Source organism: Podarcis bocagei, assembly GCF_964188305.1.
Source record: "Podarcis bocagei genome assembly, chromosome: 2".
Taxonomy (NCBI): domain Eukaryota; kingdom Metazoa; phylum Chordata; class Lepidosauria; order Squamata; family Lacertidae; genus Podarcis; species Podarcis bocagei.
In genome coordinates this window covers 103,718,941-103,738,454 of record NC_138126.1, presented here as the reverse complement: position 1 = coordinate 103,738,454, position 19,514 = coordinate 103,718,941, and the positions used below count along the sequence as shown (strand labels likewise).

The following is a 19,514-nucleotide window of genomic DNA, read 5'->3' as shown; positions in this document are numbered from 1 at the left end:
CGTTTCCCTGCTGTGGTTCTCCTTGCTGCGTTGCTGCAGTTACCATTGCTGAAGCTGCAGTGTGCTTGTGGAGCCTCTGGGGACACTCTTTCGCCATATGCCCTGGATCCTCGCAGATGTAACACTTCCTGTTCCCTCTAGGAGGCTTCGCTTTCACTGTTGTCGGTGCTAGGGCTCTGGCTGCTGACTGAGCCCTTGCACTTCCAACCTCCATAGGTTCCGCCCCACCTCCTGGCGGAGGCGTGGATTGCGCACACGCTGCTTCTCTGGGAAGGAAGGAGGAGCCCCTGGCTGGTTCGCGCCCTCCACGCCCTTCGTCCCTGCTCCATGGACGTTCTTCCAGCCGCACCCCCACCGCCAGCGCCCTCTGAACGATCTCCTGCGTGGTCCGGGGTCTCTCCCCCCTCGCAATTTCATCTTTAACAGAGCCGTGCAATCCCTCCCAAAACAGGTCTCTTACAGGAGCCGAATCTCTGTCCCATTCTAGGGCACTGACCAAAGCGAAAAAGCGGGCATGGTACTGCCTTACGCTGGCCCTCCCTTGCTTCAGTCCATGTATCTGCTGCCGAGCAAGATCCACGTCAATGCTTGATAAAAAACACCCATCCATCGCTTTAATAAAGGCATCCGCATTTTGGAGCGCCGGATCATTATCCCTCCATAAATTGCGCAGCCATGCTTTAGCATCCCCATGCAAATGGGACATGATGAATCCCACTTCCTCTTGCTCATCTCTAAAGTCTTTATTCAGCAGTTGCAGTGCGCACATTACATCTGCTCTAAAGTTGGGGTACTGTTGCAGGTTCCCATCGAAGTGAGAGACCAAACCGCCTGTTCGTCTCGCCAACCCAATTCCCTCCTGTCTGGGTGTCAGTTGCCCTTGCTTCGTAAGCATGTCCAACCTGACCTGGAGATCCCTGCAGGCGGCAGCTGCCTCCTCCTCTCTCTTCCTGGATGCGAGAGCCTCGGCATTCAGTTGTGACACTGCTTCTCTGAGTTCCGCTATCTGCTGTTCAGCCGTCATGTTGTCTGCCGTTCGTGAGCTCGCTAGTAGGCACCTGCTTCTCTCCTCTCCTCGAGGCTGTAGATGCCCACAATTAGGAGACGGAGCTTACTGTCAGAGCTGCTTCCAGATCCTAGCTCACAGAGGATCACGCTAGCCAGCGATCATTAAGTAAAAGTCTTTATTGAATTACAGTTTCCATTTTCAAGCTGCTGCGTGCAACTCTACGTCTAGTGGCTAGATCGGCGAAGCTCCGTCTGAGTCTCCGCCCCTTGTGCACCAACTTAATATCCTAGCCCTGCTCCACCTTTTCCGCCTGACTGTTCTCCTCTGGGTCCCTCTGCCCCCCGGGGTCTCTTCCTTCCTGGATGCTTCTGACGCCGACCCCCTGGACCCTCCTGTCTCCTTGCGCCGGGCTTTAGGACCTGGCTCTCTTTCAGGGCTGCCTACTGCGTCACTTTCCTGTGCATTTGAACTTGGCGCGCGCGCCCAACCTTCCACTTTCCGTCTGACCGTTTCTTCGCTCCCCGATGGAGGTGTGGCCACTCCTGACTCATGCCCTCCCCCCTGTTGTGAGCTGCCAGTGCTTGATCCCTGGCTCCCTTCCTCTTCCCTGCTCTCTGGCGGTGACGCTGGTCCCGATTTCCAACTGCTCTCCTCTGAGTCCCCTCTGGCTCTATCTTCCTGGGGTGCCCCCCTAGACTCCCCCCTTGCCCTGGCCACTGGTGCTCCTTTCTGTGAATCTTCTGATTCACTGGAAAGACTCGGAGATCTCGGGTCGTCGTCATCACTCATCTTTTCTTCTGCCTCCTCCCCCTCGCTCTCTGTTTCCTCCCTTGCTCTTGCCTCTGCTCCTGAACCCCTGACACATGTGAACGAGCTACACTCTGACATTTCTTCTTGGGACTTGTCAACTAAGCACTGGTTTCTTTTAATAAATAGTAATTATTATTATTATTATTATTATTATTATTATTATTATTATTATTATTATTATTATTAGGTTTCCCCAGCTACTCTGGGTGGCTTACAGCATATCTAAAAACATAATAAAAACATCAGTGTTAAAAAGCGTGTAGGACCTCAACATCCTTAACATTCTAATCCTCAAACTACTCCCCCCCCAAAAAAAAAAATTCCAAATGAACTTAAGACCACTTCACAGTAAATATTTTGAGTTCAGTGAACATAAAGACATAGCAGGATAAGGCTTTTAACTTCTGTTTATAGCAGACTGGCAACTTACCATGTGGGACTTTCACAGCTAAGGAAAATAGACATTGCAGATTTCACCAAAGGGCTGTTCCACACAGCACACCTGATTGCTCTATGCTCACCGGCACTACAGCACTGTTTCCTGAGAAAATATGCTAAGTGTGGATGGCATACCTTCACCTTAAATATAGCCATCTGGGAATCCTGACTGGACCAGAGCTCCCCACAACTATTTAAAAATACATGCATGCTGTTGTCCACACTTTTAAAAGTTTGCTACCAAAAGCAATTGGGTTTGTCATGTAAAGTGCAAAGCTGTTCAGAATGGAAAGCCAGGATATGCATACAAAACTGACACTGCAACTCAACTGCAATAATTTCACAAATACTGCAAAAGCAGAAGAGCTGACAAAAGAATCTTAATTCTGCAGTGTGACATGAAAAACAGAAAGAGGAAAAGAAAGCACTGGACACTCTTTCTATTTACTAAAGCTTTAAACCTGTTTGTGCATCAGAGCTATTAGGTATCTGGTGTTCCACTTGTTTTGGTAGTGTAAACTTCTTAGAATATGCTTTCATCTCTTTCCGCCTCGGCAGAAGGCCACATCACTTCAAATTATCTTCTCTTTTGTTTATGCCTGTGAATTTTTGTACTCCATGCTATTGCTTAACTAGCTTATTTGAAGCATTTTTGTAACATATGGGATTTACACCCCAATCCTCAAAGCGTAGTACCACTGAAAACCTCCTGTGGAATAAACGAAATATGCACAAGTAGAAGAACTTGAGGATCAGCGCTATAGCTTGTCTGGAAAATGGTCTACTGATATAACATTGTGTTGTACCATATGGTATTTCTGATTTGTGAAAAGGCAGACTATTTTAATTTCCAGCACAGTAAGTCCCTTAATCTGAGCAAACCCAAATATCCAGCTAGAATCCAAAACGTAATAAACAGAAGGATAATCAAAGCCAAGAAGGTGAAAGTATGCTTAATAAGATACTCTCCCAGATGAACACCTCAATCCTTGTAATTTAGTACTGCAGTGATATTTTAGAGCAGTTGAAGTATTTGGGTCAACAAGTCTATCAGTCCAACAGGCAAGGCTCATAGAACATGCAATATTCCTCCAAATAGCAGACAAGTCACTCACCATCTCAGTGCAATCTTGATTGGTGTAGTAAGACAGGATGTGAACAGGTCAGCTGGCAGGTCAGGGATCATCGGTAACAGCTCACTGGCTTCACATGCTGCCAGTTGAATGCAATTTTTCATTGAAGGAGGCAAGGGCATCTGAGCCAGTGGGTGGTTAGGGTTAATTGCAGCCACCTTCATAGGAAATTAAAACAAACAGCAGTTAAGTCTTCCTACTGATTAACTACCAGTATCTAGAAAATCTTCTGGAAACAAAACTAGTTAGGAGATGCCAAAGCTCAGAGAACCATTCAACTCATCAACAATTAAATTACTAATGATACTGGTGCAGATTGTAAAGCAGAAATGAATAGTTCTAGCCTATCCAAAGGGTAACTGCTTATCCAAAGGATGCCTTCCTATACTCTTTAGTCATGGCACGGGTCATTTATCTCAAAGGCACTACCTTAGTGGTTGCAGGAAGGTGGCTGCATGAGCTGCACAGCCTGAACTTCTGCCTGTATTGGCCACACGGGCAACTGAAAACCAAGATAGGGTTTAGAAATGAAGCCTAGGATACAGGCTGTTCAGGTGCCTTAAGTGGTATGTTATTTAATATAATATTTTTCTATTCTACCTACACATCTTCAGTGCCCAAGCTGGCTAATAGACAATAAACTATGAAGTTACAACAATACACAATAAAGAAGCATATTATAAATCACAAAATAAAATATAAATTCAGCGTTAATTTTACTTTGCTTTTAACAGAAGGGTTTGGGTTTGTTTGTTTGTTTTTGCATATTTTGTTGTGCCGAAGGCCTAAAAAAAGCATTAAGAAACCATTAGGGGGGAAATGAGGAAAGCATTTAAAGATCAGTCAGTTGGATTGAATCCTTTGAACCCTCTTTGCTAGCACCATCATCATACCGTAATGCCTAAGACCAATCCATGACGTCTCTACTCGTTTTTCCTTCATCACCCTGATTTTTTTAAAAAAAATTGTTTAATTTGAGACTATGATAATTTGATCCAATTTCCATCATAAAGACGTTGCTTGAGTACAAGTTTCTATAGGATGCTCAACAAAAGACTGGACCACCAAATTGGCCATTCAATGAACTACTGTAGATATCACCACCTCATTCATGAACAGTGTTATTATAACCTGAAGTAGCTCAACAGTATAAATATTAATTGGCTGAAAATTATTATGAAAGAAAAACTTCTCTGTCATCATTTGAAAATGCTAAGAAAACATACTGAAAACCAGTTTAACAGCCTTTCATGAAACTGTCTATATCTGATGCACAGTGTCTCTCCGAGAGAGTGAAAAAAGAAGTTTCTGGTACCTCATGGGATTTCTGGTGTTGAAATTCTGGCTGCAGGGAAGCAATTGTTCCAAATTACAAATGTGAGAAGAAATAGTGCTTCCAAACCTCCACAATGGAGATCAGAAATATTAATTAGCTAGGAAAGGTCTGTATAAACTAGCCCTTACTCATATTCATGTGCAAATTAGAAATAAAAAGGAGAATTGCAAGAAGATAAAACATTACGCCTGAGGGAACAGGGCAGAAGGGAAAGAATCCTTATGGGAAAATGAATACACAGAGAGAGAAAGAAATGAAAGGTCTTCTTTAACTGCTAAGATTGCATGTAGGCAGTTTGTATGGATCCTTTCTCAAAGCTCAATTTTAAAATGGGCCTTTGATGGTAACCAGCTTGGAAAAAAGAAAATGTTTTTTCGGAACACTCCACAGCAGTTGGTCACAGGAGAAATTTCAAAGCAAGTCCCTAACACTTCAGTAACCAGAAGAAGAGCCAACATAGTGAAACTACTCCAAAGCAGGAAATTGCTTCCCAAGGTCTGGATGACATCACTGGTATGAATTGAGAACGGTTCATTCCCTGTTTGCCATGAAAGCTGAGCCACAATGAGAGACAGAAATAACAGAAACGTCAAACAGCTTGCACATACTGATGTTCGAAACAGACTCTTATCCTAGTAACAGTGCTGTCATCATCCAACCAACCAGATTTCACTACAATACAACAGTTACTGAGAGCAAACAAAGCTAGGCAACGTAGCTATGCCTGCTTCCCAAAGGCCAAGTGCTGCTAACATTTTTGAGCCCAAGGGCACACTGGGAATTTTGAGAGTCAGCTGTGGGCATCACCACCTCTGGTTGCTTCTCCTCACCCTTGATCAATGTCTCCGACCCACAGACAGAGAGAAAACACATTAACATGATTGCATACATGTTTTTGGTCTCGTCATGTTTAAACAGTAAAGGTAGAACAAGTACCAAAGTACATATTTTTCAGTATAAAACTATTTTGAAGAGCAAATTTCTAATTACCCCTATGCATTTAAAGACATAAGCATCTTAAACCACTGTCTTTTCAGCAGTAGATATTACAAACCAGTGCAGTTATAGAAAAGTAAATATTAAACCTGCTAATTTAAAGGACATAACTCACAATAATGGCTCACTTAAAGAATTAAGCATTTTTCTGCAATGTGCTTTTATATTACTGTTAGGGAAGTAACCCCAACCGCACTTTGCTCGATCTTTACTTAAATAGTTTCTTAACCTGACTTTCAAACAGTAACAAGTAGCGTTGTTCCATACTAAGCTTGTAATACAAAGCAAACTCAATGAAAAGTGACTTGTTCCTATGGTGAATATTCCACATTTACAACTTTGCAAGGTTCCGAGGGAGATTAATGGTGGTAAGAGGATGCCGCTGAAACTGAAGAATGGGATTTGGGTGAGGTGGTAGCTAACTTGCATGTAGTGCTATGTCATGTAACCCACACTGCACTCCACTACGGAAGCATACCTTTATAGAGTCTTAAGGCTGCTCTCTGTAGTCAACCATCTGTTCTCCATGTTGGTCTTATCTGATAGCATCCTAAGTGCCAACACATTGTAGGTAAGGTACCTCTTGAAGACAGCATCAGATTCTCTCACAGCTGATGCCATGGTTTCAGCCATGTGTTCACATGCGCACTATGTCAAAACTTGACAGTTCTGAAATCTCTGTTGAGGTTTTCGGTCATCAAGCCCATAAAAAGTTTATGCAATTCTTTTTCCAGTGTCCTTAGTGGTCTTAACTAAATTCTTGGCAAGCTGCTGCTGATCCACCTTCTTCCTGTTCCTAAGCCTAGCTGACCTAGGTCAGTGGGCCTCCTTTGCAAAACTAGCGCTGCCTCCTCTTCAGCATGTTTCTCAAGGACAGTGCACTTCTCAGGTTCTTCTTGTTCATCTATGATACCTAAAGATCCTGTAAGAAAGAGGATAATGAAATAATTAGAACTGAGGGTGCTTCTGAGATGATGGTAAGTTGTTCTCTGGCAGTCAGCATCCCAAAGATGACTTTAGATTGGGAATGGAGTAAGCTTACCTTGAGAGAAATCCCTAGAGCGAGTATGCTCCAAAGCAGGAATGGCTCTCTGTTCAAATCCAAAGGTGGAGGCAGGGGTTTGTCTGTCAAGGCCTGCTGGATGTCAAGTTTTGCTGAGTCAACCATCTGTTCTCCATGTTGGTCTTATCTGATAGCATCCTAAGTGCCAACACATTGTAGGTAAGGTACTTCCAGTGGGTTGCCTTCTTGAACTCCCTTTTCCCGATACCAAGTCCAGCAAAATATGCTGATGTTCCTCCTGAGTCTCCTATGGCTCTCTCTTTTCCTCTTCATACTTTTAAGATAGAAGAATGTTGAAGTCTTCATTCTGGAGCAACACTGTAGACCCGATTGGTGGTAGAGCCCTTTGATACACCATCGCGATGTTTGACAGTTGCTCTTCTGATGGTATTATCTTCATATCCTCAGAGATAGAGCTTAGACTAACCTTGGGCTGCAGACATGTTGTCACCCTACACATGGTCAAACCAAGCAGCTTTGTCCACTTTACATGAAAAAGCCATGATCCAGGGACTGCTTTTGACCGTACAATCACAAGGCTTGAAGTTGTAAACGCTGAGGGACCGGAGTGCTAGGCAGTGTTGGTCTATGCAGAAGTGGTAGCTCTCCTTGGCCAGAGAATCCTAGGGTGGGAAAACGGGTCTGCCTTGTCTGGCCAGAGGATAATGGTGCAGTGATGGGGCTTGATTGAAGGTTTCCTTTGCAGTTGTTCTAAAATTAGCCCTCTGACACTTGATTGGGAACAATGTTGTCACTCCATGAGGTGTAGCAGAGTCACATCTTTCTTGTCTATAGAAGACTGCTAATCACTGAAGAGCATCATCCTGGACCCCACTCCTGAGTGTTTGCTGTGGGTAGTGATTTCCTTCTTTCTCAAGGCATTCATTTTCTTCCTATACTAGACAGCATTCTGATTGTATCCTTGCTAGCACATCTCATTGGAGAGCCAGATGAGCACAGTATCCTTCCTATACCAAGGAACCAATTCCTCTAGGACATGTGGAAATGGCCACTACCACCTTCTCTTCTATCCAAGATTTTGCTCTTAGCCTCTGGGAGGCCATCTGTTGTTGAGAATCCAAGGGTGTAAGGGACTAGGTTTCTTCATCCATCGTGGAGAGTGTCTGCAACTCATGGTATTTACAAGCCATAGCTGAGATTCACTGATGTGTCCTTGGGGTTCACTTGAGTGTGTGTGTGTAAAACAACAAAAACAAAAAACCCCTACCAGTGGCATAGAAACACTGTTTGAGAAAACCAGAAACAAATGAAAGCTCACACCAACATCAGGTGAGGGGTTGTCAAATAACAGACATCCCTGCACCAAGTGAATTGTTCTCTAAGTTCTTGAACAAAAGGTGCTAATTATCCTTAAGTTGCAAAGTGTAATCAACAGGTATGAAGGATGGGGGGAGGTGTCAGGCTTTGGTGCTGATTGAAAGTACAGTGGTGCCTTGCAAGATGAAAAGAATCCGTTCTGTGAGTCTCTTCATCTAGCGGTTTTTTCGTCTTGCGAAGCAAGCCCATTGACAGATTAGCAGATTAGCGCTATTAGCGGCTTCTAGCGGCTTATCGGCTTAGCAGATAAGCGGTTTAGCAGCTTAGAAAAAGGGGGGGAAGAGAAAAAAACCCGCAGGAACTCGCAAGACATTTTCGTCTTGCAAAGCAAGCCCATAGGAGATTCGTTTTGCGAAGCACCTCCAAAACGGAAAACTCTTTCGTCTAACGAGTTTTCTGTCTTGCGAGGCATTCGTCTTGCGGGGCACCACTGTATTCTTACCCTGCTAGGATTTCATGGTGCTACTTTCAGAAGTACAAATGTTTAAACCTTAGTAGTTTTAAATGTTTTAATGACTGCATTACCTTCACCCCAAAAGCTATTGTTTCATTTCCCTCTAAGCAGCTTTTAATAAAAGTACTTTTGGCTAACTATCATTATGCATGGTTCCATTGTGACCTGCTGCTTTCTTATTCATCCTTTTATAGATGCTAGCTGGACAGAGGTCCCTTTGCACCACAATATGAAACTGTCTGCCTTGCGGGAAAGGGCTTGTCATGGAGAAGTGGAGCAGGGAAAAGCAACTGTTGTTAGGCAGAGTTCGGAGTAAAGTCTTCTTCAGGCAAAGCACTACAGAGAGCAGCTTCATCTTGGGAGTGGTTTAGTTTTCCATTCCTTTCTTCTTTGCAAATCTGCAGCTCGGCGAGCAACTTGAGTGCAATGGCTGAACACACCACACAGTTTACATATCATGATAAGCCACAGATAAAAGTCAGAAATTGTAGGCCAGCAATAAACCATGAATTATTATCATTGTTTGTTTGTGCTTAACAAACCATAGTTAAACAGCTAGGCGTGAGTCAGAAAATCGAAACAAACCATGGTAGAATAACCCTGGCTGAGTACTACATACGAGCCAGGCCATTATTGTTCTGATCAATCAGAAGGCGAAGAGTTTGAAATAAAAGACACATAATAGGGCTGATTTTTTACAAGTGTATGCACCTATTACACATTAACCAAGATCCTATTATTCAAGTGAAAGTAATTATAAAAATAGGGGCACACATCCATTTATCTGTGAGCAAATTAGTATCCCCCATCATAATGTAAAGAGCCAATACTGTGCAATTCTAGCACTATTTGACCCTTGAATTAAGGGAGTCCTGATTCTTGAGTTTTTTTCTCACTCACCCAAACAACAAGCAATAGATAACATGCAGAGCAAAAGTTTTGCTCAATAGATGAGTTAACAGGCAAAATGAAGTTGAAAGCACATGCCATAAATACTGTAGTGACAACTCCTGGATTATGCTACTAACAACATCAATACATGAAGGCACTTCTAGAAAGCACATAGCAATCCTAGCTGAAAAGTAACCTATATGAAACCTGCTCACATGCCTGGCAGGGGCAAAACACAGCTCTGTAAGAGATTACCACTTTTATAAAGGCAACTCTCATATTACAAAATCAACACATTAACTACCCCCGCTAAAAGGAGTGGCACTTCTAGGTTTATTTTGTTATAGTAAAAATCCTTGCTATTTGTAAATATGAAGCTACCACCTGATGAGTTTTTAGCAGTTCAGAATCTGGAATCAGCCAAGTAGCTGTGGCATTTGAACTGAGAGGGAAAGGCTTTCTGATGAAACAAAATCAGCTGAGTAGCTCTGGGCTAAGATGAGGGAATAGTATTGCCGGCTTTCCAGGACAAGTGTTGACTTTGTCTGGGCAGCCTTCCATTGGATAGAACAATCTTCATTCTGAATATATAAAGACCAGAAATAATCTGGAGGGAGTTATACGCTTAAAGCACAGAAGCTAGCAGGACTTACGTACATTTAGATTTATTTAGACTGTGCATAGGATTGGAATTAAAAGCTATTTAAATACTCTTGGCTACTGCGCCTCAATTTTGCTGCTTCTCTAGTCTTTTTACTTTGCAGACTGCAGCAATTTCCCTTGCTAATCAGCTGACTGCCTGGCAGCTAATCAGTAGATCAGTGAAACAACACACATCTGATAATCTCATTCATTACAAGTGACAAGTAGCAGAGATGTGAATGGGTCAGTGATCTAGCATACACAGCTTCACTCTATGGTTAGGGTCCAGGAGTTGTTATTATTATTACTATTTTTGCAAAGGACTCTTGCACAGAGAACATTAATGCTGGCTGTTTCTTAGGATTTGGGGTGTTTAAAGTTTAAATATTGTGTCTATATTACTACTGTACACAGTTCTCTGCTTCGTGAGGATATTCTCATAAAAAGCAGGTTAAACTTCTATTAAATGTGTTCAGGTTCATGCTGAGTTTGACTGCATCGGGTTGTTTCAGGCAGGGTCCCCATTTTCATACATGATGTTTCCCACATAGGCAAGCACTGGTATTGCAAAACCAACATACATTAGTGTACAATATGCTCCGTGAAGGTGACACATGTGTATTCTGATGAGGAAAGTGCACTACATTTGGAAAATGCAGCTTTCCAAGTGCATATTTAGCAAAACAGATACATGCGCGATCTTCACACAGGTGTATGCCAGGCACGAGGAACATTTTTCTATGGAGGGCCACTGACTAATGAGAAAAGATAATGGGTGACTCTGAGCTGAAGAAGGGTGACATAGGCTTGGCTCTATGCCTTCCAGGCAGTTGGAGCTACAACAAGCACAGGGGCTCCTCAATATGAGAAAAATCTATTTGCCTAGGGACAAAAACAGACTCAAACAATGCTTCTTTATTTTTCCCCCGGTATAAAAAACAAAAACAAAAAAACAAAGTAGACACCTGAGACTCCACACCTATCAATGAACATGTTTTTCATTGGTGTACGAAACTGAACATGTTTTTTCCTACACCAGTATATTGTATTGGCCCAAATAAGACGCATCCGCAAATAAGCTACACCTTTAAAATTCAAGGCTTATTTGTGGGTGCAGTCCGCCTCCTGGCTCTGCCGCCCTGAACGGGGGGGGGGGGGCAGGAACCCACATCTTGACACTACCACCTCCTCCTGGCACTCCCGGCACTCCCTCCCCAAGCACCAGAGAGGCTTGGGAGCGGTGGGCAGGCTGTGCACTGTTGCCCTGCGTTCCTCTTTGGGGAGGGGGAGCCACGCTGCTTGGTCAGCAGCCTCCCCTGCTTCTCCTCGACGGCTCAGGGGAGGTTTGGGAGCAGGGGGCGAGCTATGCACCATGGCCCGTGCTCCTGGACTGCTTCCTTGGGGTGGGGGGGAACCACGTCGCTTTGCCAGCAGCATAAGGTCGCGAATATAAGCCGCCCTTTATCTTTTCACTGTCAGAATTTGGAAAAAAGTGTAGCTTACATTCGGGCCAATACAGTACATATTTAGGAGAAAAATCAAGTGCATTCAGATCCTCTCACTTGTTGCTGTTTAGATACTGGCTTTACTGTGCTGTTTTTGTGTGTTCTGAACAAGGGAAGAATTACTTATTCCTTGGCGTGATAGTGTCAAAAGTATTGGACGTGGAGGCTTGAGGCTACAATTCCCATCATTCTGAATGCTGGCACGGCTTGGTGATTTCTCAGAACCGACAGCATCCTGATCTTCTACGTCAATGTACTAACAAAGGTAAAGGAGAACAATTTCTTCTTTCCAGAAGATGATAGATTAGGAAAATTCCACACACCACTGACATATACCGTAACAGTGCTCTGGACTGTAACTTCAAAGATTCATCTGTGCTGAAGACGGAAAACAAACCAAAACTGCAAATTTGATCTCATTAGTTCTGATCAGAAGCAGTTAGTCATGTACCGTACTTCTGGCTAAAGGAACAAGCACTCCCACAGTAGCATTTAATTCCCACACAGAGAAGGAATAAACACAAGAAATTCTACTGCTCTAACATAAAATACCCTAGAGACTGAAAAAAGGACATGAAAATAAGGCTGTGGGGAGACTAAGAACCTAAGGCTCATATGTCACTATTAATTTATATACAGCCTGAGCAAAGTCCTATGATATGCACAAATTCTCCACCCCACCCTCTTTCCAGCTTCTCTTGACATGTAATAAGGCATTTCAGATATACACAATTATGTGGGATGACACAGGAAGATTAAGCAGCCTTTTGTTCCAACAGTGCACTTGAGCAGCTCATTTAGCTATCCAGAATTATGGTGTGTTTACAGACACACTCTGAACTCAATGAAGCTAGTTAATTAGATAATTGAGAGCTATAACAGGGTGGCTTTAGTCCTCAATAAGCGCAGCCAAATGACTGGAACACATGCACTATTTATTGTCTGAACTGCCCCAGCACCTGCCTTCAGAGTCTTTCCCAGAGTCATGCATTTATACATGCGTCTGGTCAAGCCTTGAGAGACAACACTGATATTCCCTGAAACTGCCAGTGTTCACTGCTAAGAGTCAGCATGAACAGACCATATATCTAAAGTTCAATCTGGTTTTCAAATGGCCACGATAAGTCTGAGGAAGAGGTCAAGACAAATGTTTAACAACAGAGACTGCTGCTTTTATTATTAATTGGACCACACAGCTTCAACAGTCATTTTCAGTTACCAGGGCAGTAAAAAAAATCAGATAAAATAAAAGTACAATATTGAAAGTATTAAAATAACATACAAAAAAACCACAGCAGCAGCAATTCAATTACGTTCCCAAAATGAGCAATCCTTCAAGCCTAAAAGCAGGCATAGGCAAACTCAGCCCTCCAAATGTTTTTTGGGACTACAACTCCCATCATCCCTGACCACTGGTCCTGTTAGCTAGAGATGATGGGAGTTGTAGTCCCAAAAACATCTGGAGGGCCGAGTTTGCCTATGCCTGCCTAAAAGACATCGATGCAAGTGCCAGGTGGGCTTCCCTAGAGAAGGCATTCCAAAGATAGTCTCTCTCTTAATTGCAACCCATCCAAGGGTGGCAAGGCACATTGGCCAAACCTCAAGAGGGCTTGGACAAAAGGATTATTGGAAATATTTGGAATCTGAAGTCCAAAGTTTCATGAGCGACCTATGTCAAACATCATGGTATATAAATTAACCATGGAAATACAAAGTAATTAAGCAGTCTCTGACCTTGCTTCTGATGGTAGAATATATTGCTTATAAGCAAGGATACCATAAAGTTTCCCCCTAATAGGATTTTGGGTATGATTTCCAGCTGGAATGGAATGGTCCCATTTCTTGTGGGTTTGAGATCTGACCCAGGAACAGCATGGCCAATGTTCAGGGATGATAGTAAATGCAGTCCAACAGTGCCTGGATGCCACCATGGTGACTGTCCCTGTTCAACAGTGTAAATCCACACAAAATCTTAATGAAGGGCTGGGGACCCGTTTCTGTGGGCGGACACAGTTTCTCAGGATACTCCTTCAGGGGTCACAGGGGTCACTATTCTCTCTCATATGGACTGACACACTCGCTCTCTTTCTCTTTCTCATATCACTCATTTACTCATCCTCCCCTCCCAAGAGGCTACTTATTAGGGGAGGAATAGTTTGCTGGTGTCAGAAAATTTCAGAACCATTTCCCACTCAAGAACTGGTACTGGCTGCCTGTTTCAATGGCTCATTTCATCACCGGAGACAGAAGAAATATATCTGAGGTATTGGTCTCTTGCAACACTGCCCTACTGTCCTATTAACTTGAAAAGGAAAAAAAAAATACGCCTGTACTGTTTGCACACCACTGAGTGGCACATTGCATCTTTTGTTTAGGGTCAGAACATTGCTAGAATCTTAACACAGAACTTTGGATTGTCCACTGGGATTCTGTCAAGTCAACAAGGCATTTTATAAAAGTGAAGTCTTCCCTTCTGGCTGATTAGAAGTGGAGTAACAAGGAAGATGTTCTCATCTTTGGTTTAACAAAACAGTACAAAAATAGCTGAATTGGCATTTAACATTTTCAGAACACTGAACTGGCATTTCTGCCCTTCATCTTCTTGTCCCTCAGGAGCACTATTCATGCTGAGGAAGAATTCCTCCTAATTGCAGCCTTCCCATTGAGGTTTAAAGACAAGAGCAAACGTTCCCAACCTGCACCCACAGAGGAAGCAGCTTCTTTTCATAATGCTGACAGGAACATGCTTGTGGTATGAATTCAAACCCATAATGCAAAAATTGTTTCCTATGAATCATAGCAGATGATGTAGTTCTCAACAGAGAGAAAGGTCTACATACGTGTAGTTGATAGCTAATATGTGAGTGAAATTCATATTCCATTTACATTGGGGGGGGGGCGAGCCTTAAACTATCACAAGTTTGGAAAACACTGGCCTATACTTATGAAGACATCTAAAATGAATAGAAGAATCCTGAACTGAAGAGGCCTCCCAGGCTGTTTAGCTCATTGATTAATGACTGTTAGAAGCAACAGGACAATCTATATCATAAGCTTCACATTGCTACTATTTCATATTTTTTAAACACCATTTATACAACTATTTCTGAACTGCCAGTTCAACACACCATCTGGCAATCCCTTAATCCTTACTACTATCACAGGCCAAAATTTTAAAAAGTATGTCAAATTACTCCATGAGTCGATAATCCAGTAGGTCAATCCCTTTTTAAAGGAACACAGAAAATAAATTTCAAACAGCACTGAATAAATGCAGCTTATAGCCTCCAGTCTCCACAATGCATGGGCTGCCTTCATCTAAATTAGAAGTATTTATATTTACCAAAAAATATTTACAAGTGATAACCATGGACATGTTTTGTCTTTTTAATATCCGTTATTTATACAAGCAACCATCTGAACAATAGCCAATAATATTAAGCCTAATGGGAGGTGGGAGGGAGGCGGAGACAGACAGGCATTTCTTCTTTTTAATTAAAAATAAAGTACCAAGATCAAAATCTAAGTTAATTATGAAACCTATAGTGCACTTTTACATTGTTGCACATTTGACATTTTTTTAAAAAGTGCAATCCTTGATCCACTTTTAAAAATTGCAGTGTGCATTTTTAACAGGATATGTAACATTTCCTATAAACAGTATACTCTGAAATTGAAAAGCACATTTCTTAGCCAGTTAATCCACAGCAATACTTGGCATGCGAAGGCTGAAGGTTATTGAAATCTAAACAGGCACCAAGAGGGAAATGTTGGATTAGCAGCCAGAGAGCAAAGGTTTTCCATAAACAAAGCAACTTACAAAAACCAGTGGATTAATATTAAAATGTTTTTCATCAGGCAATGTATAGATATTGTTTATCCCTCACCGTAGAAAGGATTTGTTCCCAGCTTTACAGTAGGTCAGCATCAAAGGCCGCACACATTTCCCTAGTTACAGTGGCTGATCAACCAAAGCCCCTTTTGGCCAAGTCCTGCCCTTACCTGCCTCATGGACAGGTGGGCATGGCTTTCTCAAAACAACCTGGCAGGCCAAATTTGGCCCACAGAGTGAAGGTTGCCCACCCCTTATTTACAGTAATGCTCTACAAGAGACCAAAGAGGTTATTAAAGTACCTGAGTCACTGCACATCTCTAAGATTTTTGTGTATTTTAAATTATAAAAGGATTTGAGAAGGAAAACTCCAACAGATAAGAAGATTATAGATAAATTGTGATGGACTGGAGCACTAGAATCATTAAGTGCTGTTACACTATGTCTACAAATTCTATGGGGAGACAACAGCCATTATTAGGTAGAAATTAAAAGGCAAGGAAGTCAATAAACATTCATTTAGCAAGGACTAGCTTTGGGAAAAAATGTAGTTTTGTTTCAGTAAAATATTAGAATCATGGACAACCTTGATAGAATCCCGTTTAGATCTGTTTGGCTCAGCTTCTAGCATTCAAAGTGAGAGTTTAAAAGATGGAAAGGAGTTAGCAACATAAAAATAAGAAATTGGTTTCTAATAAGGCATCTCTGGCAGTTACAAAGTACAGAGAAAATATTCAGCCAAATTCAGTGTCAAAGGCATAAGTGAAAGCTTCTTGAATTTAATGGCTTCATCTTCTGCTATTCACATTTGCCACAATAAATTTAATACTAAAACCACAAAATGTCGCCTTTTATTAACACCAGGGCACTTCTTCACACTGCAAAATTAATGGCAACAACAGCAAGTTCCTTCTTTGTAACTCTTTCAAGCATTTAGTTTAGTGGTTGCACATTTAGTTGCAAGAGTAAGGATACTGTAATAGATCTCTATGCAGATCTAAGTACGCAATGTGTAAGAGATATATAGACCTACTTCAACCTTGCATTCATCTCCAATGTAAAAACCATTAGGGCATAAGCAGATTCTATTAATGTTATCATTTAATTAACAGTTCTATTAATGGCCAGGGTTATACTGTTGGAAAGCAAACAGAAACAGAACTAAATTAAAGCTGCAAGACTCTTCCCAAATTAGTTTCTTTTTTCAGCTCAGTCTCCTACACGTTTGTTGCTAGACGTATCTTTCCATCAAGCACAGTATGATCTGCTCTCACTAGCTATGATCCCATGGTCCTTCCCCCACTTGATCCTATTAAAGTCTAAAAGAATAATGCCCTCTTTCACAATTTCACATTCCCACAATCTCACCTCCAGCTCCTGCTCCCTCTGCAGGGCAAACTGTTTGAAAGATTTGACAATAAGGCCAGCGTTTGAGCAATCATACACGAAGATAGAGGGACTGCCCATCCACGTCTGTAGATCATATATGGATAAAGGGATGTACTGCGTATAGTTCTGCAAAACAAACAAACAAAAAACCACATATATTATACTGCACAGTGAACAGCAGCCTTTGCCTACAATACTCAGAAGGATTAAACAAGCTACTTCTGTTTTCAGGGTTAAGAAGCAATTCCAAATATAATGAAAATAAATGATGCTATGGAATCATCATTTACCATCCCATAAAGTAATACAAGAGTTCATCCAGTGTGAAAATGTTCTCAAATTTACTCTGAATTCTGCTCACTTGTCACTTACTATGTATTATTATAATGCACGTATCAGAGATTGTGGTCATAAAAAGAGTCAGGATTTGAGAAATAAGCTGAACATGTTGTAATGTTAGGTGAAATTCTACCAAACACAGTGTGTGAAAATAATATATGTTAACTATTACTAGCTGTTTATACTGGGTATGTCCCTATGCATATTTGTACTAAGCAAAATAAATTCACATCCTTGTACGGAAAATGCATTGTTTCCTGAATCATGAACGAGAGACATCTTATCTCAGAAGACTCACTGAATTGTCATCAATTTTGCAAACTTATGGTTGCCTTGAAAACTAAGCACAAAGATAGAGCTGAGACCTCTGGCAAGTAAATGAATCACCACTTCTTTTAACCTAATTACTGTATAACCTATGAAGTTGCTGAACCTATCAGAAAACATGGAACAGCTTCCAGTTACTTACATGGTAATAAAACAGATTTCTGCCTTACAGTTTAACTTAATTTGCAAATTCTGTGCACCTGTGGTACTGTAGAATTGCTTGGCTACTTTCTGAGTGATTAACAAAGATTACCAACAAAAAAAGCAACCAAGGAAAAAGAGCAACCATTAATATTTCTGGTGTGCCCCCCCCCCCCGGCAGTACAGTGCATCATTTTTCTTTAATATACAAATCACTGGCATGTACCTGAAATACTGTAAAGCCAAAATAACAACTTTGAGGGTTTCTTGACTTTACGGTCAAAAATTGTGATTTTAATGGAATCATAAAATATAAAAGAAAGCAGCGGAGGGGGCTGGGAGAATGTCAATTTTCTTTTTCTGTGTAATCCATTAGCATCTCATTAGCTGCTTTCCTTTGTCTGCCAAGTTGCAAAGCAAATTTAGAGCACTGCAAGTCTTCAAAAGAGTGGGAAATCATTTTATCATACTGCAGTGGAACATTGGTCTTGTTGCAGCAAGAGGTGAATGGAAGGAGAAGAATGTACCAATAAATGTTCTCCAAATCCTTTTGAGGTGCTCTCTCCTCCTACATGTGCTGAAAGTACTGTACCAAAGTGAAGTCCTTGAAGACAAACAGTACCTTTGATCCCTAAATGCCCCATCTCAAAGCAATATAATCTGGGGGCAGAAGAGGAGAAGAAACACATTGCAATTGTCTCTCTTTCTCATGCTTAAATATACAGAGGATGAAAAGCAAGTTCTCCTTCCAACTAAGTGAACATAGATGCGCTGCAGATTATTTATTTATTAACTTCCTCTTTATCTGTCAGACTAGATTAAACATCCAAAAACTAGGCTTGCTTTATAAGGCAGTCCTGAAAAATTAAGCTAGCCACCACATTATGCAAAACATGACAAGAGGAATAAAAAAAATCAAGTTAAGGGGGGATGCATGGCAGAAAAGAGTGAAGTGTGTGTGTGTGTGTGTGTGTGTGTGTGTGTGTGTGTGTGTACGCATACAGAGAGAGACACCAACACACACACTTTTTTTTAAAAAAAGATCAACTCAATTTAATGATTAACTTTTTTAAAGTGACTTATTCAAACTATGCCACACAGTCCTTTTTCACTTGGATCCCTGTGGAAAATAGAGTCTGCTTAGTTAAACAAAACAACTGAGACCTGGCTTTTTGGCTGAAACAAATCAGACAGAAATAATACTTCCTGAAGGGTTTATCCTTTTTAATCTATGTATCAGAATATATTATCCTTAATCTCTTATAAATATAGCACAACTAGAAAATGATGGGTGCTTAGACTTGCACAGACTCACTGAAAACTCACAGGTCTTCCACTGAAGGGCAAAGAGATAATTTGCAGAGCCTCTGATCAGAAGCAACAATTCTACAGCTAAAAAAAAAAAAAGGTCACAACTATATCTCGACCACCAAGGGCATCTCAGGGACACTCCGTAGTAGGTTGATCCAATTGCTAGTGAATGTGCAGTCACTGGATTTTAATGCACTACCTAAGAGGACCACTGGGAGAAGTTATATTTTTTAGAATTCGTCTTAAAACAAAACAGTGGCATTTACTCTGCATTAGAATCTTTGAAATTTCAAGCTGTACAGAACATAGCTGTTTGGAAGCAGAGGGCAAGAGCATTTCCTCCCTCCCTTGTCTTGCTTTCTTTTTGTTAGAAAGAAAGCACACTTCCCCTTCTGATAGGGAAATATATCATGTTTCACATTCCACCTATGCAAATCCAGTCCTCCTTCGTAACATGGGCTACAAATCTTTAAGACATCTCCTAATAATAGACAGTGGAGTCTTCATCAGATTACCCCAGCTGATAAGGCAAGATAGCTGGCAAAGGCACAATAAATAAA

The 19,514-nt window shown here is 41.5% G+C and overlaps 1 protein-coding gene across 2 annotated transcripts in view; it reads right to left on the bottom strand.

Moving 5' to 3' along the window:
• RPTOR (regulatory associated protein of MTOR complex 1) overlaps positions 1-19,514 on the bottom strand; it is a 325,607-nt gene that overhangs the window by 198,601 nt on the left and 107,492 nt on the right. For both annotated transcript variants that reach the window (XM_081180842.1, XM_081180843.1), the window contains exons 5-6: positions 16,816-16,962; positions 3,373-3,548 (exon numbers count right to left, since the gene is read on the bottom strand). In XM_081180842.1, coding sequence (XP_081036968.1) covers positions 3,373-3,548; positions 16,816-16,962 — 323 coding nt within the window. The remainder of the gene's footprint in view (positions 1-3,372; positions 3,549-16,815; positions 16,963-19,514) is intronic.